The following is a 24,448-nucleotide window of genomic DNA, read 5'->3' as shown; positions in this document are numbered from 1 at the left end:
AGGTCGCAAAAAGGGGGGGGTCGCGTGACCCCGCAGCCATCATAAGTATGAGTCACTTGCCAAGCGTTTGAATTTTGAACAAAACGGGGGGGGGGGGCTGAAATGATCGTGTGAAAAATAGTCAGAAAGTGGTCGTTTTTCAGTGCCGTCGTAACTTCGAACAGTCACTAAATGAACTGTCATCACTCAAGGACTACTCGTGCTTCAGTATTAGGGTGAAAAGTTTGGATTTGCGGTATCTTTGGAGCTTAATTTTGTGTTTGGGACGGCAGCCGACTGTTCTGATCTAGGTTTCCCTATCAAACACGAAGCCGACAAAACCCCCTTTTGTTAATCGAATGTGAATTCCTCTCCTTCACCTTCAGCCAAGGCCTGGCAAACAGTCTTTCAAAGGTGGATTTATGACCACAGACCTTATCTAGCTTGGAAAGCTGCCATGTAAATATTTTCCAAATGAGGTGCTGTGCAAGGACAGACTTGGCACAGAGTCTCTGAGATTCAGGGACAGATCTTCACACTCCTGAAACGAATGAACAAGCCCGCAAGGCTTAACAAACAGCCTGTGAAGATTCCGACAGATGTCTGCTCGAGTTGCCACAGTCTTACAGGGGAATGTTGATAAACACCCATCTTATTTCCCTTGAAATGCTGCCAGAGACCTAATGGCCAAATGCAGAGCAAGGCCAAACTTGGCACAGAGTCAAACAGGACTTTTCCAAGCTTGAACCGATCAGATGAATGAATTGCTTCCTGCAAAAGCCCACTCCCCTTTCGCTCCTCTTTTATTTCCTCTGGGAGGGGCCATTCATCGTCCACCTGTGGCCTTCCTCCCAAGTCGACCCCTGTTCTTTAGCTGTTCCCTTCGTCTCGCAGCTCTGCGCATGCACACACTGGGAACAGGCTCCAGCTGTTCTTCTGCCTCACTGATATCTGACTCTGAAGGCAGCTGATAACTGTCAGACGGCCCTGGCCCCCTCTCTGCCTCCAACACAGAGCCCTCATCCGAGCCTTCCCCAGCCTCCAGGACTGGCCCATGTTCCTCCCCAACCTCCTCACTATCCAACTCTGCTGCCAGCTCTGTTAGCGGGCTTGTTCTGAGAATTTAGCTCACAGATGCGTTTCCAATTTTCAGGAGTCCAACACTAAGACTCCATGTTCAACTATAAAAGTGAGAAGGTGTTGGGAAGGTCACACTAGAAGTGCCTGCCACACAGTTGATCAAGCTGGAGCATGTTTTCAGCTGGCTTCCCATTGGTCAATGATGCAGTTGGGCAATTAAATGTTTGGGATAGGTGGTGTGTGTTAAGGTTGCAAAAGTTGCCTTTGTCTGTAGATCTAAAGGAGACGCGGTGGCTCAGTGGCTAAGACGCTGAGCTTGTCGATCAGGAAGGTCGGCAGTTCGGTTCGAATCCCTAGCGCTGCATAACAGAGTGAGCTCCCATGACTTGTCCCATCTTCTGCCAACCTAGCAGTTCGAAAGCACGTAAAAATGCAAGTAGAAAAATAGGAACCACCTTTGGTGGGAAAGTAACCGTATTCCGTGCGCCTTCGGTGTTGAGTCATGCCGGCCACTTGACCACGGAGACATCTTCGGACAGCGCTGGCTCTTCGGCTTCGAAACAGAGATGAGCACCGCCCTCTAGAGTCGGGAACGGCTAGCACATACGTGCGAGGGGAACCTTTACCTTTACAAGTAAAACAGGCATTCTGTTTTACTCTCTCCCAGTTCACCTAATCCAGGGGTGTCAAACTCTTATTTCATTGAGAGCCGCCTCAGGGTTGTATTTGACGTTGGGGGGCCAGGTTGGGCGTGGCTAGCTCAACGGTACTCATGTCGGAGGCATCGGTGGTGGCCTGAGCGGTCTTTCAGTGAAAATGGATTCCTGAGCTTCGTTTTCGGCTGCGACAGCCTCCTGCAACCCTCTGCCAGTGAAAACGGAGCTCGGGAGGGCCACACCCAGCTCTCTCAAGCTCCTTTTTCGCTGGCAGAAGCAACGCAGACCAGTCCTTCACTGTTTCCAGGACGGCCCTGTGGGCCAGATCCGGCCCCTGGGCCTTGAGTTTGACAACCCTTGCACCACCAGTCCATTATCTTTCAGGATTATCCCTGGAAGAAACGATACAGGTACACCTCGACTGGCAACCACAATTGAGCCCGGAATTTCTGTTGCTCAGCGAGACGACCGTTAAGTGAATTTTTACCCCATTTTACCACCTTTCTTGCCACGGTTGTTAAGTGAATCGCTGCAGTTCGTTAAGTTAGTCACACGGTTGTTAAGGGAATCTGGCTTCCCCATTGACTCGGCTGGCCAGAAGGTCACTGAAGGGGATTGTGTGACCTTCCCGGGGACACTGCAACTGTCGCAAATACGAGTCCGTTACCAAAGATCTGAATTTTGATCACGGGGATGCTGCAATGGTCGTAAGTGTGAAAAACCACCATAAGTCACTTTTTTTCCAGTGCCGTTGTGACTTTGAACGTTCACTACATCAACTAATGAACTAAGTTCACTGGAAAACTACCCGTAATGATATATTTACCTTAGGAGTAGCAGCAGCTAGATCAGGTAGAATTAAGCGTGATCCCAAATAGCCATAGAAGTAAGATATACTTCAAAGGGAAACCCAGGTTGTATCATTCCTACAACATCTGACCTGCGAGCACCCGACAACCTTCTACAGTTTGTTGAGGAGGTTTATTTGCATTTGGGGCAGGGGGTGGCTGCTTCTGTACACCTGCCCAGCATGATCTGTTCTTTTGCCTTTCTCTCTTTGGCTGACTTTGGCTGTCTCCCTCCCCTGAAATTAAATGTCGGTCACTATTTTTTTTTTTTGAATGTTTACGTGGATCGCAACCTCCCTACGACATTACTGTCCTCCAGTCGGCGGTCTTATGCATGCGCGCAGTTTGGTAGGGTAGAATCGTGGCTTTCGTTTCGTGACGAGCATGTTGCCTGCTTGATTGTGGCGTTTGTCGCCGATCCTGTGTGCGTCTCTCTCTCTCTCTCTCTCTGTATCCCTCCCTGTTTAAATCGGGGAAGTCTTCCTTGGCACGATTCAGCTTGCTGGAAGCAGTTCCCTGCTCCTTTCTTCTCTTCCATCAGCTGGAGGTTATTTAATGCATTCCGGGAATCAGAGGGAAGCCAACAGCAAATCTACTCTCCCCAAAGACCAACAACAGGAAGGACCAAAACAAGGAAGCGTCCAAGGGACCAAGGAAGGTTCAAAGATAGAGACCATTTCGGTGGCATCTCCTCGCCAAATGGAATTGTCCTTTTCGGTGGGATCCAAAATTCGTAGCCGCGGCCCTGTCACCGAAGTGACTTCTCCGCGGGAGGGTGAATTCATAGGAGCCGGTCCCCTGGATGATAAGACTGATCAGAATGGATGCCGGCCAGAAGAAGAACGAGCGTCAAAAGGAGACGCCACGTTGGCCAGCTCGGAAGATGGACGCGAGAAGGTTCCTTCTGAGATTCTCAGCTCACATTCCACCGTGTCTCCTGGGGTCGCCGTTGAGCCCGCCGCAGAAAAAGATTCCCCTGAATCTCCCTTTGAAGTCATTGCTGACAAGATGGAATTTGATAAGGAGTTTAAAGAGGTCCTGACCAGCAGCTCCAAGGACATCGGGAGCAACTGGGTGATACACAGCGAAAGGGAGCTGTTGACCGACATTCCAGAAGACAGCATTTGCGAGTTCCAGGCAAAACCCCGTAGCAGTGGGCGGCTTCCCTCAGGACCGGGGCTCTCCCGCCAGTCTTCAGGCACGACGGCGGCTCTGGAGGAAGTCTCCAAATGCGTCCGCGAACTACACAGTTTCACCAATGAACTGCTTAACTGGGACCTGATTCCCAAGGATCTGGAAGACAAGGCGGATGACTTTATCAACACGAGCTTTAAGGCCTCACCCGGCGAAATAGGCGGTGGTGTTCCAGAACCCGTGGTGAGGCCTAGCGCTACAGAAACCAGCAAGGCTTCCACGCCTCACCAGCCTGTGACAATCAGCCTCCACCCAAAAGGCAAGCCATCTCCAAAAGTAGACAAGGATCAAGCCGCTGTGGTTGTCCAAGCCGTTGCTGTGGTGGAAAGTGCTCCTCCGGAAGTTGTCCAGACGACAACCGAGCTCTCTTGGCCCAATCCCTGCTTGCCTGAAACCGCTGATGCGGATAGCTCTGGAGAATCTGATGACACGGTCATCGAAGATGTTCCCGCTGACCTGACATTCCCGAATAAGGCGGTGGCTGAGAATTGCCAGGGCTTCTCCAAACTCATCGGCTCCTCTGAGGCAGAAATCGAATATATAGATGAGGACGAGGAATCTGATGAGCTTCAAGAAGACCAAATGGTTTCCCAGTCCTTGGAAAGCCGTTGGCGATTGACAGATGAGTTCAAAGTAATCCAGGCTACGGAGAGACCGTCTCCTGCATTTCAGTCCTCCAGAGAACCTGGTCTGAGCCCACCTTCTAAAGTCAAGCAGGCATTCGACGCTGGAGAACTGGAGGTGCCGAGGAAGACGCCCAAGGCCGAAGACCCTTCGCGAAAGATTACTTTGGACAGCGTCAAAGAGGTGGTATGCCCAGATGGTCTGGGCAGTGAAAGTTTTATGGACTTCATGAAGGAGTGCTTAAAATCCAAGGGGGCTGAATCTCCGGAAGACCCAGTGGAGATGTTCTCGGAGGCGGAGCTGAAGGCCGCTCGTTCCCAAGGGGCATGGCCCTACTTTCAGCCGCCGCCGCCCCAAGTGAAGCAGGATTTCGAACACGAGCACATCACCATCACAGCCCTCAAAGAGGTGGGGAGGAAAGCTGAGATGGAGAGACCCACGCTCTTCTCTCCCCCCAGAGGGAGGCACTTTGGACAGTACTGTGAGTTCCCGCCCGACGCGCTAGCCTCTGCTCCAAAGTCAGCCTTGGAGAAGAGACCTCTCTGCCTTGAGCAGGCCGTCGATGTGATGCTGGTTCCCGCCAGCGTCAGTCTTGGGAAAACTTCTCATCCGCTTCCTCCCGAGCCGCCGTCTGTGCTACATGCCCTTACAAAATTACTGGCTGAATTCTCAGGTAACCACACGAGAAGGTAATGATATGGCTTGCAGGTGGCTCCCTGCAAGAACCATGGGTGTTGTGTTATTTATTTTCACTGGGTTGACAGTGGATACTTGGATAAGCTTACTTTTTAGCCTTCTTATTTGTAAAATCCCACTTAATAATAATAATAATCAGCTTTCCCACCAAGTTCCAGTCTATTTGTCTGGTTGATTTTTACAGTTTTCAAAGACATTTTTGTCAGGAAGGCAAAACCTTTTTCCTTTTGTTTTCTAAAAGCACTATCCCATTTATCTGTTTAAAACTTTCTGGCATCACAGTCTTGTTAAGCTTTTGGCTTATAAATTGAAATTCTTTTAAGATAGTAGGGTTCTCCCCCCCCCCCTACTTAATTCCAAAGTGAAGATAACTCACCGAGTATCTTTTGTTCTTTTGAAATATTTCTCTTAAGTTGCAAATTAGTTGTATCCCAAAGCGTTTAAGAAAGTGAGCTTTCTGTAGGTCGTAGCCATAAAAGCTACATAAAGATTTTGGGGCACATTGGTGTTTCCTTCACTCTTGTCTATTGCACACACACACTTGCCAGTTTCTGGCGTTAGTTTGTTCCGTTACAAAATGCTCACTGGGTCAAACAGATTGACTTAATCACTATTGTGTTTGCTTAGGGGCTGCAATGACTTACTACCGTAACTCTGGGGCAGTTACGGCCATAAGTTGAGGACTACTACCTGAAAACGCATGATGGAATACTTTTCCATAACTGCAACCGGTCAACTATTGCCAGTTAATTTGCAGCTTTCTTTTTTTAATCCAGTGAATATTTCACAAAGGAAATTCAAAGCAGTTGGTTGTGAAGGTAACCAGCCAGCTATTTAGGATTAGGAGGGCATTGTGTTTTTTAATACTTGAGGGCGGTCAGACTAGGGGAGGGGGGCGATTTATTCTCCAAAGCACCTGAGGAGCAGGACAAGAAATAAAAGGTGGAAGTTCATTAAAGAGAGAAGCAACCTGGAATTAAGGAGAAATTTCCTAACAGTAAGAACAATTAGACTAGAAGACCTTCAAGGTCCCTTCCAGCTCTTTTTTTTCTGTTCTTCTGCTTGCCTGCCTTCCTTCCCTCTTTCCTCATTATTGGAGGTTTTCAAGAAAAGACTGGATAGCAATTTGTCTCAAATGGGACAGGGTTTCCTGCTTGAGCAGAGGGTTGGACTAGAAGACCTCTAAAGTCCCTTCCAACTATGTTATTCTGCTATTTCTTCCTTCCTTCCCTCCTTCCTTCCTTTCTTTCTTACCAGTGGAGCTTTTCAAGAAGAGACTGGATAGCAATTTGTCTCAAATGGGACAGGGTTTCCTGCTTGAGCAGAGGGTTGGACTAGAAGACCTCTAAAGTCCCTTCCAACTATTTTATTCTGCTATTCCTTCCTTCCTTCCTTCCTTCCCTCCCTCCTTCCTTTCTTCCTTATCAGTGGAGGTTTTCAAGAAGAGACCTGACAACTATTTGCCTGAAATGGTATAAAGACTCCTGCCTCAAGCAGGGGAGGGTTGGACTAGAAGACCTCCAAGGGCCCTTCCAGCCCTACAATTCTATGTGTTCTTTTTTTTTTTTGCGGGGTGTGTGGGTGTCCCACCAAGTATTCCGAAGATGCTGCTATACATTTGTGGTTTAGACCAGAATGTGATTTGGACGTGAAAGGCTATAAAAGATAAAAAGATTTGTTTTTTGATATCCAGAAGAAAACGTGGGGAAGGCTGCGGTCTCAATTTCGAGAGATGGACATAACAAGAGATAAAAGGGGCTGACACTCCCCCCCCCCTCCTCTCTTCCCTATTCCTTTTTAATTCAGGGAGCCCACCCACCCCTCCAAAAGATGGGCTTTTATAAACTTTTATTCTTGGCCAGCTGCCCGTGGCCTATGGAACCCCTCAAGGGGGTGTGGATTCCCCCACTACTCAAAACAGAGGAAGCCTTGTGTTGAGTTGTAAATGCTTTTTCTGTGCGGCTCAGACGAGTCTCGGTTCTTTTGGGCGGGGGGGGGGGCGCTTGTCTGGATCCAGCCCCCCCCCCCCCCCCCGCTTTTCAATTTTAGTCGGTCATAATTTTTTTTTTTACGCTTCTGTGTTGCTTTTCGAGAGTCTTAAATGAATTGGGATTTTCAATTCCCAATTGTTGTGACTAGAGGCTGATTTTATGCAACTACGACTACACATCTGTGTCAATCACCTTTTTTAAAAAAATTATAATAATAATGAGGTTTTTTTTTTATTCCGTTCCTGTATTTTGAAACCAATTCAGATGGGGGGGGGGGCTTCCCTTTAGTTAAGAATGAGAATCCTTGACTTACCGCAAATGAGGTCAAACTTTCTTAAGTCGCTAAGCGAGCTTTGCCCCATCTTATGGCCTTTCTTGCCACCGGTGGCTAAGCGGATCCTAGCAGTTGTCACGTTAATCACACTGCCGCTAAGTGAATCGGGCTTCCCCATTGATTTTGCTTGTCAGGAGGTCACCAAAGCAGATCACATGGCCACACAAACACACAGGGCCACTGCAACCGTCGTAAAGACAAACCAGTTGCTAAGCATATGAATTTTTAAATCACATGACCCTGGGGGGATGTTGCGACAGTCATAAGTGTGAAAAACAGTCCTGAGTCGGTTTTGTAACTTCGGACGGCCACTAAACGAACTCTTGTAAGTCGAGGACTACCTGTATTGTAAAATAGGAGTATTTTGAAATATAGGGGAAACTTTACTTTACTTTACTTTTATTTAGATTTTTATACCGCCCCCTCTCCCCAAAGGTAGGCTGGTGGCTAAATAAATATATTTAGTTCACCCAGTGGACGGTGGTATGTCGAGGACTCCCTGTAGTTGTTATTTATTTTTATTTATTTATTTTAGTTTCAAATTTAGACAGCGCCCATCCAGCTGAGCCAGTTTAGAGTTACAAGCTTCCCCTGCAGGGATCATGCGCTCAATTTTACAGTGGTTAGAAGAGCCCTTAGACTTATATACTGCTTCACAGTGCTTTACGGCCCTCTCTAAGCAGTTTACAGAGTCAGCCTTTTTCCCCTCAACAATCTGGGTCCTCATTTTACCCACCTCGGAAGGACGGAAGGCTGAGTCAACCTTGAGCCTGGTGAGATTCAAACTGCCAAATTGCAGGCAGTCAGCAGAAGTAGCCTGCAGTACTCCCATCTCACCACTGCGCCACCACCACGGCTCCCCTTCTCTGACGTCTCCTCTTCTCCCTTTCTGCACAGTGCGAGACCTGGTTTTCTGGAGGGATGTGAAGAAGTCCGGGGCCATCTTCAGCACCACCCTGATCCTGCTGCTCTCCCTGGCCGCCTTTAGCGTCATCAGCGTCGTCTCGTACCTCATCCTGGCCCTGCTGTCTGTCACCATCTGCTTCCGGGTCTACAAGTCCGTCATCCAAGCCGTGCAGAAATCCGAAGAAGGCCATCCCTTCAAGTGAGCGGGCTTCGAGCCCACCTTGGGTCTTCTCCCCTCGGTTGTCCCTTTTGTGAAATGGGCAGATCTCTCTAACTGAGTGGTTTGGGATCCCCATGGGCTTGAGTCTTGAGTCCCCGGCAAGAGCGTATTAAATGTATATTTACGGGTCGCGTTAAAAAATACCCCCTTGCTCACTGTTGTGCGGTGTTTCTCCTGTGCGCTGCTTGGAGAGTCCAAGCATGGGTTAACACAGTCTAACTGCCCTAGGACTGAGTGAGTTTTTTCTGTTGACCACGCCTCCCTTTGCCTCGCACAAGTCAGTTTAAAAACTCAGTCCGCCCGTTTGGACTACATCTGGGGGGCTCCTCAGTCCTAGAGCAGTTTGCTTGGGCTCCCCAACAAGCAACAGAAGAATTCACCTTGAATTACCGACACAAGGCTCTTAGAGCTAGACTAGTCAGCTCGGGCCGTTCCTTCCAGGCTGTTCCGAGTCACTGGCTGTCCAACCGACGGTACCCGCTCTCCAGCTGATTCCCAGCGGCGCGAGCGGGCTAATTGGCTCGTCCGGCGGCTGCCGGTGAGCGGAACAGCGGCGGGAGGCTTTCCGACCACCGCAATCCTTAAGGCGTGTGTCCCAAAGGTGCTTTTAGAAGGAAAGAAAGGAAAAAAGAAAGGCAAAAGCAATAGGACTTAGACTTATATACCACTTCACAGTGCTTTCCAGCCCGCCCCAAGCGGTTTACAAAGTCAGCCACTTGTCCCCAACAATCTGAATCCTCATTTTAGGTAGGTAGGTATGTAGGTGGGAGGGAGGGTGGAAGGAACGAGAAAATGGAGGGAGAGAAGGAAGGAAGGAAGGAAGGGCAATAGTACTTAGACTTATATACCACTTCACGATGCTTTCCAGCCCTCTCTAAGCGGTTTACAGAGTCAGCCTCTTGCCCCCAATAATATTGGTCCTCGTTTTATCCACCTCAGAAGGAAGGAAGGCTGAGTCAACCTTGAGCTGGTCAGGATCGAACTGCTGACAGTGGGCAGTGTTAGCATGCAATACAGCATTCTAACCACCAGGGAGGAAGGAAGGAGTACTGCATTCTAATCACTGCGCCACCACTGTTCTTCAACCACCAATCCGATTTTATGACATTTTTGGGGGGTGTTGAAGTGAGTCACACAGTTTATTCGGTGACTTTGTTTGCTGCAGGAAGTAAAAAACTGCTTTTCAGCCAAAAAAAGGTCAATTGTCCCAGGATCATGCCGCAAAACGCCGTAAATATAGGCTGGTTGCCGAGTGCCCAAAATGTGGTCAGATGACCACAGAGGGGGCCGCCATCGGAAGTTCAGATCTAGGTTGTAAGCACCTTTTGGGCGGTGTGTGTGTGTGTGTGTCTGTCGTAGCTTTGAACGGTCACTAAGGGATCGGTCGTAAGCCGAAGACCCGCTACGTGTTTCCTTCGCTGTGACACTCTGCCCTTTCCCTCCACAGAGCCTACCTAAACATGGACGTCAACCTCTCCTCTGAGACCTTCCATCACTACGTCAGCTCTGCCCTGGTCCACGTCAACCACATCCTGAAAGCCATCCTGCGCCTCTTCCTGGTGGAAGATTTAGTCGATTCACTGAAGGTCAGCACGAGGCCTGACCCAGGAATTTGGGCCCAGGGTCAGAGGTGGTAGTCAGCCAGATTCAGAACAGTTCGCCCGAACCAGTAGCGGAAAAGGCGGGTTGCCACCCACTTGTCCTGGCCCTATGGCAGTGATGGTGAACTTTTTTTTCCTCTGGTGCCAAAAGCGCCGACACCCATAATCCCATGCCCCCCGCAATCCCCACCCCCCACGCATACAGGCGCGACCCCCTCATGCCCCCTGCTTCCTGCGCATGCGACCCTTGTTTTGCTGCTAGAGGCCCCCCTGCACCCTCCTGGGACCAAAACAGTGGTGGGTTACAACCGGTATGCCCTGGTACCGGCGTACCGGTATCTACCAGGAGCACCAGATACCGGTATGTTGCTCCGGAGGGCCCGCTCGCCCACCCGCGCTCCTTACCGGTATTTGAAATTTTCGGGGCTTACATGCACAGAGCGTACGGCAGTTGGAGTCTCGCGGGTGGTAAGTACGCATGCGCGCAATTCCGTGTGAGCGCCCGGCCCGGTTGCAACAGGATCCGGAACCCACACTAGACCAAAAATGGGGGGGGGGCGCCACATCCCCTCACCCTAATCCCCCCCCCACGCATGTACATGTGACCCCATCCACGGGCATGTGCACGCATCTCCCAGCAGAGACCCGAAAACCATTTGGCTGGCACATGCGCAGTGAAGCTGACCTGGGTGACCCTAAACGAAAGCCCTAACGATTGCGGAGCCGACCGGTGACAGGGAGCTGCAGCAGAGGGATGAAAAGGCCACATGCGGCTCCGGAGCCGCAGGTTGCCAACCCCTGCCCTAGCAGTTCGAAAGCATACAAGTAGATAAACAGGTACCACTTTGGCGGGAAAGGTCACAGCGTTCGGTGCGCCTTTGGCATATAGTCATGCTGGCCACATGGACACGGGAGCGTCTTCGGACGACTCTGGCCCCCTCGGTTAAGAACGGAGGCGAGCAACCCTCCCTAGAGTCGGACAGCACAGCAGGCAGGGGAAAACATGACCTCTATCGTAAGGGATTTAGCTGCCCGCGTTTCACCGTTCGATGCCTCCGGGCGCACCTTCCTGCCCTCCCATTCTTGCTAACTTGTGCCCTCTCCTGTCTGGTCTGCAGCTCGCGGTCGTCATGTGGCTGATGACGTACGTCGGGGCTATTTTTAATGGGATCACCCTCCTCATCCTAGGTAAGTTGCAAACAGAGATAGAGATGAAAGCATGGATAGTTCCTCAGTGATCAGGTAGGCAGGTGGCCGAGATCTCCCCCCCCTCCCCCGGCTTCCTCCATTTGCTTCCTCCTCCGTTCTTTACTGTTCTTTACTCTTCGTTTAGGTATTCGATTTATATCCCATGCTTCATTGGGGATTTATATATTTGGTATTTGGGCATACCAGGGGTTGTAACACGAATACATAACCTATTTCCCTGGCTCAGCTGATAAGGAGGAGAGCCTGTGGCTTAGTGGCTAATACATCTGCCTAATATGTAATACAGCCCAGGTTCAAATCCCAGTAAGGGTATGGCTAGCTGATGAGAGCTAAATAGCTTGGAATAGATCTATACTAGTCTCCCTTTATTTATTTATCAGCACAAATACAACACAAATATAAAAAAGGCAACATTAAAAATAAAAATATGGTTTTCTGCCTGGATGGTCCTCTGTAATGAGCCGAAGGACAGAAAGGGGGAGTAGTGAGCTCCCTCCCATATTTGGGCATACCAGGGGTTGTAACACAAATACATAGATACATACACACACACACACACACACACACACACATATATATATATATATATATATTTCATATTTTATTTTATTATTTGCTTGCCACTTGTCTCTCTACCAAGTTTTATTTTTGTTTTATTTTAATTTTATTGTTTTATTTTTGTTTTATTTTAATTTTATTATTTTAATTTTATTTTATATTTCATTTCATTTCTTATTTTATTTTATTATTATTGGTATGCCACCTGTCTCTTTACCAAGCGACTCCAGGCGGCGTTGATTGATGCTTAAATTTGCTCTCAAAAGTACGAAGCCGGTAAGGAAGAGACATCAGGAAGGAGAAGGTTTAGAAAAAAAGGGGAAAAAAATCTAAGGCACCTATTTGAATAAAAATTGGCAGTTCTTATACCCGTGCAGAGTGAAAATGGTCCCGGTAGCATGATAAGAAAATTATTCCCATTGCATTTTAAATCTTATATTATTCCAATTCCATTTTAGATTTGCTTTTTTATCAGATTTTAGTAATAATTTCTTTCTGGAACTCTGCACTTCGATATAGCCAAAGAGCTAATCAAAAAATAAATATTGAAAGATAAGAAAAGGGACATCAGCAGTAGGGCATTTCTCTTTGCTGGACTGCCTGATAAAACAGCCCAAGAGAAGGTATAAATGTCCCTACACCAACACCTTCTTTCCTCCCACCCCTAAACCTTCCTCTTTCTGAGTGTCTATAGACAATGGTTCTTGCCTAATCTGTTCAAAAATCCCAGCTTCCTCCTCCTGAGACAACGAGCATCTACTGTAGAGAGGCCTCCTTTCAATCCTGAAACCTGTCCTCAATTTTTTTGAGTACCGTATTTTTCGGCATATAAGACGCACTTTTATCCCCCCTAAAAGAGGGTGAAAATTTGGGTGTGTCTTATACACCGAATGTAGTCTGTAGTCAGCTGTTTCACGCTACAGGGATTGCTATTGCCGCTGCCGCACACTTTGTTTTCGGCCTCTGCGCACCCCATTTTCCGCCCATTCCGTCGCCCGGAACAGGCAGAAAATAGGGTACTGAAAGTGGAGGGGAGGCAGCAATAGTCTATGGCAATCCCTGCAGCCTGAAACAGCTGATCATCGGGAGGCCAATTCAACCAACAATCAGCTGCTTATGCTAATCAGGCTGTGCTGAAATTTAAACTGAAACACTTTGTTTGCTGCAAGGAGGCAAATTGCTGGGAGGCAGAGGCGGATTTTTCCCTCCTTGTGCTAATCAGGCTAAATTGAAACGGAAGTTTGCTCCAAGGAGGCAAATTGCTGGGAGGCAGAGGCAGGTTTTTTCCCCCTTGTGCTAGTCAGGCTAAACTGAAACTGAAACAGGCTGTTTGCTGTTTGCTGCAAGGAGGCAAATTGCTGGGAGGCAGAGCAGATTTTGTTTTTCTTGTTTTCCGCCCAAAAAGCTAGGTGCGTATTATACTTCAGAGCGTCTTATACCCTGAAAAATATGGTAGCTTTGGGGTTTTGAAGATCTCTTGATTGGGCCCCAAAGCCTCTCCGGAATCCAGCTTCACCCTTTTTGACTTATCCTGCCTTTTTCTTCTTCTTTTTTTAGGGGAATTGCTGGTTTTCAGCATGCCGGTCGTTTATGAGAAATATAAGGTGGGTAGATTCGGTCTCAAGAATTCTGGGCAAGCCATTCGGAAATAATAATTATTATTGTGTGTCTCCCAGGATTGCTGAAATAATGGGATTTTAGAGAAAGTTGGTGGCTTTGACAATTTATAATATTATATATGCCTAGTATAAAATAGGCAACAGGTATTCTGACCCAGGCTTCTTTAAAAAGCAAAAAGCAGAGTCTTGGTCCCAGCAAAACCCCTTTTATTTACACACCTGTGAATTCCTTTCATTCGCAGCCCGCAAGGCTTAGCAAACAGTCTTTCCGAGGAATGTTTATCCACACGAACCTTATCTCGCTTGGAGAGCTGCCAGATAACTAGTTTTGAAATGCAGGACAAGGCAAAACTTGGCACCGAGTCTCTTATGGTCACAAACAGAACTTTCCACTCTTGAAACGACCGAAGGAACTAATTGTTTCCTGCAAAAGCCCCCTCCCCATTCGCTCCTCTTTTGTTTCCTGTGGGAGGGGCCAATCACCTGCAAGGTGTGGCTTTACTCCCAAGTCGACCCTGCTTTCTGAGTTGTTCTTGTCTTCTGGCAGCTCTGCGCGCAGGCGCACACTGGGAACAGGCTCCAGCTGTTCCTCTGCCTCACTGCTGCCTAGCTCCCTCTCTGCCTCCAACCCAGCGCCCCTATCTGAGCTTTCCTCAGCCCCCCAGGACTGGCCCATGTTCCTCCTCACTGTCCGAATCTGCTGCCAGTTCCAATGGCCGGCCACAACAACAAAGAATCGGAAAGTTTTTTCTCAAGCTTTGAAACACACAGAGAACAAGGCAGTATGTTAAATTATATATATATATCTTTTGGGGCACTTGGACAGCTTGTTAGAACTGGAAGAGTAAATAAGAACAGAAGTCAATGTGTTTCATTCCCTTCTTTATTTTTCAAACGTAGAATATCGCCTCGTTCTTTTTCGGCATTTTATTCCCTCTTTTTTTTTAAAAAAACAAATGAACAGAAAATTAAAGAGGATGGGGGGAACCTGCGTTGAAAGTCTCAAAATGGTGTTTTCCCCAACTTTTAAGGCGTGTGGATTTCAACTCTCCAAATTTCCCAGCCAGCAGGGCCCAAAACAGGACTGGCTGGGGAATTCTGGGAGTTGAAGTCCATACGTCTTCAAGTGCCCACGGTTGGGAAACACTGGTTTAAGAGCAGGGTGGGTGACAGACCAGAGTTATGAATGGGAGAGGGAAGGAGGGGTCAAACGCGTCATCAGTCTTGAGTCTCTTCATGCCCACAAGAGATGTCTTGAATTCCATTGACGTTCCGAAATTCCAATTTGCTTTGACAGCCGTTCATATTCTGGTAGAGAGAATAGGCTTCTAATATTCATTTTTATATTCTTATATTCATTTGAACAACTGCCGGGTTTCCTGACTTATCACCCTGGACAGAGACGTATAAATTTGACAATGCGCGGCCGTCTTTGCTCTCCCTGACTTATCTTCTCTCTCGCTTTCGGTTCTCAGACTCAGATCGACCATTATGTCGGGATCGTGCGGGATCAAGTCAAATCTGCAGCTACAAAGTGAGTTGCACAAAAAGATCCTGAGTTTGTCCCAGGACTCCCCTTTGGCGAGGGGAGAAGAAGAGGCCATAGGCCAAAACTGAAGGGCTTCACAGGGAGAGAGGGAGGGTGGAAGGAATATGATAGAAGGAAAGAAGATGATAGAAGGAAGGAAACTCATGGAAGGAAGGAAGATGAGGAAGGAAGGTGATAGAAGGAAGATAGATGGAAGGAAAGGAAGGAAGGAAAATAGAATATGACGGAAGGAAGGAAAGAAGGAAGATGATAAAGAGAAGGAAGGAAAAAATAGATGGAAGGAAAGAAAATCATGGAAGGAAGGAAGGAAGATGATAAGGAAGGAAGATGATAGAAGGAAGAGATGGAAGGAAAAAAATAGATGATGAAGGAAAGAAGGAAGATGATAGGAAGGAAGGAAGGAAGGAAGGAAGGAAGGAAGGAAGATGATAAGGAAGGTGATAGAAGGAAGATAGATGGAAGGAAAGGAAGGAAAAAATAGATGATGAAGGAAGGAAAGAAGGAAAATGATAAGGAAGGAAGGTGTAAAAGTAAGGAAGATGATAAGGAAGGAAGGTGATAGAAGGAAGATAGATGGAAGGAAAGGAAGGAAAAAATAGATGAAGGAAGGAAAGAAGGAAGATGATAAAGAGAAGGAAGGAAGGAAGATAGATGAAAGGAAGGGATAGAAGGAAGATCATGGAAAGAAGGAAGATGATAAGGACGGAAGGTGATAGAAGGTAGAAAGATGGAAGGAAAGGAAGGAAAGTAGATGATGAAGGAAGGAAGATCATGGAAGGAAAAGGAAGATGATAAAGAGAAGGAAGATAGATGGAAGGAAAGGAAGGAAAATATAGAAGGAAGGAAAAGAGAAAAGAAGGGAAAAGAAGAGGAGGGAAAGGAAGGGATAAGACAGGTGGGAGGGAAAGAAGAAAAGTATAGAGAAGGAGAGGAAAGAAGGAAGGAAATAAATTTCACTTTTGATTTCCATCAAAAACCATAGCCTCCACATTTGACCACCTTAAATATGGACCCTCTCAAAAAATAATTCAGGAATTACAGATATTTAAAAAAAATATGCTCAAAGGGCCATTCATTAACCTTCCTCCCCTTCTGTTTTACCTTTATCTTTTTTTTCCTCCCTCCCTCCCATGGGCTGGTGAGGGTCTCTCCCTTTGCAATGCGTTCAATCTCCATCCTTAAATAAATAATTGAGAATCATCAGCTGCAGCAAGGGAGCTTCCCATGCAGCCCCCCATGCTCCTTTCTCAGCGCCTTTCTTTCCCTCTTTCTTTCCCCAGGATCCAAGCAAAGCTTCCCGGCACCGTGAAGAAAAAGCCCGAATAACCTTCGCCGGGCATCGAAGACCCAGCCATTAACAAAACAACAAAACAACAACAACAACAACAAACGAAAACACTCCCTCTCTGTGTCATGGCTATAATCACTGTTACTCGTATCTTATGAAGGAACTTGCCACCAAGTTAGCTTGATGTCTGCGTCCCAAGCTTACTGATTGTGTTTTATTATTATTATTATATTGTTATTATTATTATTATAATTATTATTATCCTCATCCTTTCCCCTCCCCAAAAAAGCCGAAACACTGAGCTCTCAGTATCCACTGGAATAATCATGGTTATCGGGTCGTTTTAAAAACTTGAGAATAAAAGGGTTTGAAAAGAGTGGGGAGGGGGGGGAGGGATCCTTGGAGAAAAACACTCCACCCCCACCCTGCCTCAGTTTCCCCCAAGAGGTGAGGAACCCCCCTCGGATGAAAAGATTCCCAACCATCCTAAGTATTCCTTCCCCCCCTCCTCTTCGCTGCCCTCCTTCCCTAATAAAATGTGGGGTTTCCAAATTCGGAGGGGGGGCAAATCTGCAGGTTTGCAGCTTCCTTATCTCTCTCTCTGCCCCCCACCAGGGATAAGATGCTCCTAATTTAGGAAGCTCTGGGCAGCTTTTCTCTCCCCCCCTCCCCTTCTCTTCTCCCTGGAAATCAAAATATTCTACATCCCTATCACAATTTCGCTCCCTCTCCTTTCTTGTAGTGATGGCAAACCTTTTGCCCAAAAAGTGGGTGCGTGTGTGCGCCAGAGGGCGAGAAACCCCCAAAACAGCTGGCCGGTGCATGCATGCATGGTTTTTTGGGGGCTGTTTTCTGCCCATAGAATGGCCTGGTTTTGGGGCGTTTTCCGGTGTCCGTGAAGAACAGCTGGCGACGGTGCCCACAGAGAGGATTCCTCTGCCTGCCATCTCTAGCAAGCCATCCCGGTTACAGCTCCGTTTTTTTTCCTTCCTTCCCTCCTCCGCCCAAATTCTGTATTTTATTTTAATTCTTTTGCTGTGTGATTCCCGAACTGAGAAGAAAAAGAAGTCTGCAACTGCTGTTAACAAATGGCTGTCCTTAACAAAAAGAAAATAATCCCAACCCTCTTCCCTTCTTTTTCCTCCCCTTTCTCATCCCATGTTCGCCTCCAAAGATGGCAAGGAATCCCTTCCTTCTGAGCCCTTCCCTCATTTTCTCCCCCTTCCTTTCTCCTTGCTTCAGAAAGAGGGACAAGTTAGGAAAGAGGGGAGAGCAAAAGAGGCTAGTCCTCGTGGAGGTGCGAAAAGTTGTATTCCCAGGGAGGATTTCCATGGCTGTTTTCCCTTCCTTGCGAGGGCTTGAAGGGAGAGAAATAAAAGAGGCTGCGTCTCTTTATTGAGGCTGAGCAATTGAGGAGGGGGTGTGTGATTGTTATTGGGGGGGGTGTTAGGAGGACCCCAGAAAGAAATAGGAAACTTGAATAGGAAAGATTGCCTTTCCCCACTCCATCCAATTTCTTCCCCTTCCCACAACCCCAACCCTTCCCTTTGCAAACCGCTCCTGTTTAAAATTGAGGAGGGGGCCACAGGCTCAGGGAAGGGAGACCCTCAAGCACATCAGCCCCAAATCTTGGCGGGGGGGGGGGGGAGCATCTCACCTGCCACTGCAGGGCAGCTGTGCCATCATTTTCCCACAAAGGAGAAAAGCCCCTCAGGGTTAGAGGGCCAGGTTGGTTCTTGGAGGGGGGGCACTCAGGCGCTAAGGACCCCCCCCCTCTTTTTGAGAGCTGCATGCATTTCCCAAGAGACTCCCCTAAGCCTCTGGCTTTCCCCCCCCCCCTTTCAAATCCCTCCTTTCCCCCCAAAATACCCTTTTAAAAGCCTTTTCCTGCACCAGATGCTTCCAACATCTGTTCTGTCCCTGCTGTGTTTTGCCTACCATGAATTGAATCCTTTTGCGACCCCCCCCGACTCTTATTCTTTTTTTTTTACAAAAAAAATGTACGTAGATGGCAAAAAAAACAAGAATTACCCACAATCCCCTTCGCATCCGATGTGTTTTATAAGGTGGGTGCCAGGAAAACACGGGGCCTCAGGAGGGGGGCTTGAGGCTTAACAGTTGGGGGGGAGAGGGTCTTGAATGTCCTTTGATGTGGTGTTGAATAAAGGAGCACTTGGTGATCTCGAATCTTTTTGGTTCCAGAAATTAGATTGAGTTGGGAGGGACCTTGGGAGGTCATCCAGTCCAGCCCGCCCCAAGCGGGAGACCCTACACCGCTTGAGACAGATGGCAGTCCAGTCTCTTCTTGGAACGCTTCCTTTGATGAAGCTTCCACCATTTCTGAATAACAGAATGATAACACAGCTGGAAGGGACCTTGGAGGTCATCTAGTCCAACCCCTCCGCCCCAAGCAGGAGACCTTACACCATTTCTGACAGGTGGCAGTCCAGTCTCTTCTTGAAAGCTTCCAGGGATGAAGCTCCCACAACTTTTGTTCTGTAGGTTGATGGTTCTCCATCAGGAAATTCCTCCTTATTTCCAGGTTGAATCTCTCCATCAGTTTCCATCCATTATTCCTTCTCTGGCCTTCGGGTGCTTTGGAGAATAGCTTGACCCCCTTCCTCCTCTCTGTGGCAGCCTCTCAAATATTGGAAGATGCTCTCCTGTCTCCCCTGGTCCTTCTCTTCCCTAGACTAGCCTGGCCCAATTCCTGCAACCGTTCTTCATATGTTTTACTCTCTCGTCCCCTCATCATCCTGGTTGCTCTTCTCTGCCCTCTTTCTAGAGTTTCAACGTCTTTTTTATAGTGTGACCAAAACTCGATGCAATATTCTAGGTGTGGTCTTAACAGCAACACGAAACCCAGATGGTGGTATCTTCCTCAAGGCAACACTTCCACTCTGCTGATTTTGCAACACGTCAAAACTCTTAATTCTTGCAATTAAAAAGTTAAAGCAATTAATTAATCCCTCTTTGGGATGGGGGTCCTTCCACCATCGCCTCAAATCTGTTGTGCCTTTGAGGTTTGATTGTCTTGACTTTTAACTGCCTAGCAGCTAAAGAATAACCCCATTTATTTAAATGTCTTTATTTCTTAACCGCCCCTCTTGGAAAGCATGGTGGGGTGGTGAAGGCATCAAGCTAGAAGCTAGGCGATGGGGAGTTCTAGTACCATCTTGGGCAGAAAGGATATTCTCCAATAATCAGACACAGATGGAAGGAGGGGAGGGAGGGATCAGCCAACAGTTGAATGAGCCATACTGACTTCCTACTTAATTTGGGAGATCGCCAAAAAAAAACAACCCAAAACCCAACTAGTTCTGTCATTGGTGCTGAGCGAGAGCTAACTTGCTTGACTTCTTCCCTAGTATTGCATTTGTCTTAAGATGGGTCTCTCCCAAGCTTGGCAACCTTTTATAAGACTTGTGGACTTCAACTCCCAGAATTCCTCAGCCTGGGTTGCCTCGATGGCTGTGGGGGATTCTGGGAGTTGAAGTCCACAAGTCTTTAAAAAGTTGCCCATTGGTTTAAGATGAGGACTATGACCACTTGAGGCCTTTGAACTCTGGTGCTGGAGAAGACTCCTGCATTGAGTCCCTTGGACTGCAAGGCCATCCAACTGGTCAGTCCTAGAGGAGATCAACCCTGGCTGCTCTTTAGAAGGCCGGATCCTGAAGAGGAGACTCATTGGCCAACTAATGAGAAAGAAGAAGGACTCCCTGGAGAAGAGCCTCATGCTGGGAACAATGATGGAGGGCAAAAGAAGAACGGGGCTTCTATCTACCTACCTATCTACCTACCTACCTCCTGAGTCCCTTGGACTGCAAGGCCATCCAACCGGTCAGTCCTATAGGAGGTCAACCCCAACTGCTCTTTAAAAGGCCAGATCCTGAAGAGGAAACTCAAAGACGTTGGCCAACTAAGGAGAAGGAAGGACTCCCTGGAGAAGAGCCTCATGCTGGGAACAACGATGGAGGGCAGAAGAAGAAGGACGACAGAGAAGGAGGTGGCTGGATGGAGTCACCTAAGCAGTCGGCCTGAGCTTGAATGGACTCCAGAGGATGGGGGAGACCTGGAGGAACGTCCAAGGTGTGGATCGCGTTGGATCGGACACGACTTTGCAACTAACAACACGACGGCTTGCTGGGCTGCAGACGCCACAGTTGGCCCACGGTTCAGCCACGGGGCTCCACCGAAGGGCTTGAAACGGCAAAGCAGCTGGTCATCCACTCCGTCATGGGGGAAGCTGCCCTGGGGGGGGATGGACAACAGCTGGAACCCAAGAGAAGCTGCAAAGCAGCAAAATCCGTTATGTTCTGATCCAACAGGTTTGCCTTCCAGGACCGCAAACCGCGTACACTCCTCCCCAGAGATGGCTGAGATTCGAACGCGCTTCCTTGCCGGTTTTCCCCTTGAAAATAGCCATCTGGGGAATCTCCCAGTCTCGGCACTCGACCTCATACTGCCAAAATCAGATCCACAAAGTCTAGTTCCCCCCCCCCACACACACACACAGAAAAAAAAACCCACAGCAGCAAAAGGGGAAATCTTGTAGCCCCCACCCCAAAAACATTTTGTTTCTTTTCAAAGAAAATAACCTTCGGAGTTGCATTTTAAAATAGCAGAACTTTTAAAGGGGGGGTTGGGGGGGTGGGGTTTCTCCTCCTCCATAACCTGTTTTTTTACAAAACTTAGTGCTTATATATATAATATACATATATAATATAAAAACATTTCGTATCGATGCAAAACACATTTTTTTCCCCACCCCACAAGCGACGGAGACTAAAATTCCCACACAGTCACAAGGTTGTTGTCATCAGCAATATTTGTTGGGGTGGCAAAACTCGAAAAAGAGATGAACAGGGCCAAGCCATGAAAAGGGACGACGAAGGGAAGGAAGGAATGAGGCAACATGGTTTTGGGAGGAGAAAAAAAAAAAAGAGAGCAGGCAGCTCATGTTTGCCCAAAATATGGGTGTGCCTTGTTACAGATCGCTCCTTTTCCATGCTCAAAGCAAGCCTTCGGGGCTGTTTAAAAACCAGTTTAGCCCATTCAGCGGGAGCCCGCTAAATCGAGTGGAGAATTTTCTGCCCTTAAAAAATAAAAATCAAGGGCTCCTTCGGGGCAAAGCAGCTGCAATCCCCAGTTAAGGATGGCTTTTGCTGTCTCGAAGCAATGCGGAATAATATCAAAGCAATATTTGGCTTTTGGGTGCTTAACGTACAATTTGGTTTCACTCCAATTGCAGCCTGCAACTCTTGCAATTAGGTGTGGTGTTTTTTTGTTTGCTGATGGCCTCAGGAACCCCTAGGATGCAGGATCGGGGGTGGGGGTGGGGAGTTACAGAAGGTGTAATTCAGGAAAATCCAGAAGGTCTCTTCATGATTGATGATTCCTGGTTCAGCTTGTTTAGGCTCAGCAATCCAGTTAAACCAAAGAGGATTAGCCTGTCACTCTAACATACCAAATTTTGATCCCCCACCCCCCCATCTCGTACCAGTTTGATCCCTATAATGGAGAACGTTTGTAGCTCAGGGTTAAAATGAGGGGGCGTTTCATCACCCAACTAGATATCATCACCAGTGTTGGAAACACCGTTTGCAGCAAACCTGTTCTGACCGAGGCTTCCCGAGAGCATGAAGCCAACTCCTGGTCCCGACAAAAAACCACTTTTTGTTAATTGGCTGTGAATTCTGCTCCTTCACCTCCAGCTAAGTCTTTCAAGGGAGGATTTACAGTCACAGACCTTATCTGGCTTGGAGAGCTGCCAGGCTGATCTCTGCAAAGGAGAGCCAGGAGCCTCGGAGAGTCACGAACCAACGAAGCGAACTAATGGCCTCCTGCAAACTCCACTCCCCTTTCGCTCTTTTATTTCCTCTGGGAGGGGCCATTCATCGTCCACCTGTGGCCTTCTCCCAAGTCGACCCCTGTTCCTTAGCTGTTCCCGTCGTCTGGCAACTCTGCACATGCACACACACTGGGAACAGGCTCCAGCTGTTCTTCTGCCTCACTGATGTCTGACTCCGAAGGCAGCTGATAACTGGCATACGGCTCTGTCCCCCTCTCTGCCTCCGACACAGAGCCCTCCTCAGAGCCTTCCCCAGACTCCAGGACTGGCCCAGGTTCCTCCCCAACTTCCTCAGCGTCCGAATCTGCTGCCAGCTCCACTGGAAGGCCACAACAAAGCCCCACTCCTTTCTAACATAGATGAAGTTACCTAGTTAGGTCACGAAACGCCTGCGAGAAAACAACGTAGCTCAGAGAGCACCAAGGACCCTCTAGTTTGATCCCGGCTTCTTTCCGAAGCCCTCCTTGCTGTCTCATTAAGGGTCGAACAACTTGGGTGCAGCCTGGGGGGGGGGGGTAGTCCGAGAACCCCCCCCCGCCCTTCTCATTCCTTCTTGACCAGCAGACATCCATCTCTCTCCCCGTTGCTTTAACCCTGATTTATATCTACCGTTCCAAATTTGTGCCCTCTTCCTTGGGAGGTTCTACACCCACCTACTCACTGCAGAAGGAAAACCCAGTGCCAGGGTGAAAACTGCTCCCTGGCCTCCTAACCATTTACTACTGGAATCCAGGAGAATGGAAGTGCCAAAATTTGTAGCAGAAAAGCAAAACCATCTACCAGACTTGGGTGGGTTGGTTTTTTTGTTTGACTGCATTAGGAGGGATATTTAAAGGGGTTGGTTTTTTTTTTTTAAATTTTCTGTTGCTTTTGTGTACCCCCCCAAAAAACATCACAGCTTAAACTGTCCTTCTCTTTCCTTCTGTATTGAACTGCCGTGTTTCCCCGAAAATAAGACAGGGTCTTCTTTTGATCCCCCTGAAATAAGCGCTTGGCCTTATTTTCGGGGAGGTCTTATTATTTTTGGGGTGCAGGAGGCGGAGAGAGTGGTCACCTCGCGGCTGCTGCTGTGTTGCAATATTTTCAGAGAGGGCTTATTTTAGTGCATGCGCTCAAAAGCCCAATTGGGCTTATTATCCGGGGAGGTCTTATTTTCGGGGAAACTGGGTAACTAAACACGGAATCCATCGATTTATCTTGTGATAACGCGAGCTCCTTCTACACGTGCTTTTAAGTGCAACGCCAAGAGAAAATTGCAAACTCAGCTCAAATTTTTCTCCAGGTTTTTCCCTTAAGTGACGCCACCTAAGCTCAGTCTCTCCCTTCCTCCTCCCCGGTTCTGGGTGCAAGTCGCCATTATTCAGCTTCGGGGCGCAGGAGACACAGAATTGATCATGTCTCCGGAGAATTTCTCCGGTAAGCTTTGGAAAATAAAAGGCTTATTGTACGGCGCTGTTGCAAAACCCGAAATCGGGCCTTTCAGATTACGCACCGTCCACCCGCAATGCCTCGCACTAATCCCACCCATGTCGCAAGGCGGGTTTCACTTCCTGCCGCAGGCTGGGTAACGTTTTCCTCCAGGTCCTTTTCCCACCCATTCTCCCTCTTGTTTTCTAACGTTTGCACGAAGACGTTCCTGAGGCAGGAAGCACACGGGGGGAAAAAAAGGCATGATTCCAGAGGAAATTCCTTGTGGGTTTGTGGCATGCAACTCCCCAATTTTTTTTTTTTAAAGGAGAACCTAAAAGGACAAGGTCCATCTCCACCAAGGTTTCATGCCACCTGGCTTCCAGGTAAGGGTTCTTCTGCCTAGCCTTGCTTAAGAGAGCTGTTTTCTAACCCTGAGCGACAACTCTGGTAAGGCAAGGATGTTTTCCCCAAAACCGACCGACCACCGAAGCTGCCGCGGCCCGCGAAACTCCCGCGGGCCGGCGCGTACCTCCGAATACCGCAACGCGAGATTTTTCAAATAATAAAATAATAAAACCGCATCTACCAGCCTATTAAGTGCTTTCCTGAAACAAAGTCGCAGGAGAAGAAACGCCAGGCGTGGAAGTTTTAGCAATTTGCAAGCCTGATATTTCCCCCCTGCCCAGTTTTGAGATGAGTCTCCCTCTCGTTTTTTTCCATTTCTGACACTCTTGTTCGGAGGGAATAAGCCTTTTTCCTGTTTGGTTTGGTTTTTTCTTCCAGCTCTCAAAAGTACCATAAGCCCCCCGGGACCCCCAAGTTTTCTGAGCCAAAA

The 24,448-nt window shown here is 48.0% G+C and overlaps 1 protein-coding gene across 1 annotated transcript in view; it reads left to right on the top strand.

The window, feature by feature from the left end:
* Nucleotides 1–18,539, top strand: part of RTN3 (reticulon 3) — a 40,544-nt gene extending 22,005 nt beyond the window's left edge. The window contains exons 2-8 of the mRNA XM_081967902.1: nucleotides 3,030–5,054; nucleotides 8,300–8,507; nucleotides 9,976–10,114; nucleotides 11,248–11,317; nucleotides 13,454–13,500; nucleotides 14,991–15,049; nucleotides 16,345–18,539. Coding sequence (XP_081824028.1) covers nucleotides 3,030–5,054; nucleotides 8,300–8,507; nucleotides 9,976–10,114; nucleotides 11,248–11,317; nucleotides 13,454–13,500; nucleotides 14,991–15,049; nucleotides 16,345–16,390 — 2,594 coding nt within the window. The 3' untranslated portion in view covers nucleotides 16,391–18,539. The remainder of the gene's footprint in view (nucleotides 1–3,029; nucleotides 5,055–8,299; nucleotides 8,508–9,975; nucleotides 10,115–11,247; nucleotides 11,318–13,453; nucleotides 13,501–14,990; nucleotides 15,050–16,344) is intronic.
* The last annotated feature ends 5,909 nt before the right edge of the window (nucleotides 18,540–24,448 follow it).

This window comes from Natrix helvetica (assembly GCF_964273705.1).
Source record: "Natrix helvetica genome assembly, chromosome: 16".
NCBI lineage: Eukaryota > Metazoa > Chordata > Lepidosauria > Squamata > Natricidae > Natrix > Natrix helvetica.
This window is presented reverse-complemented; position numbering and strand designations above follow the sequence as displayed.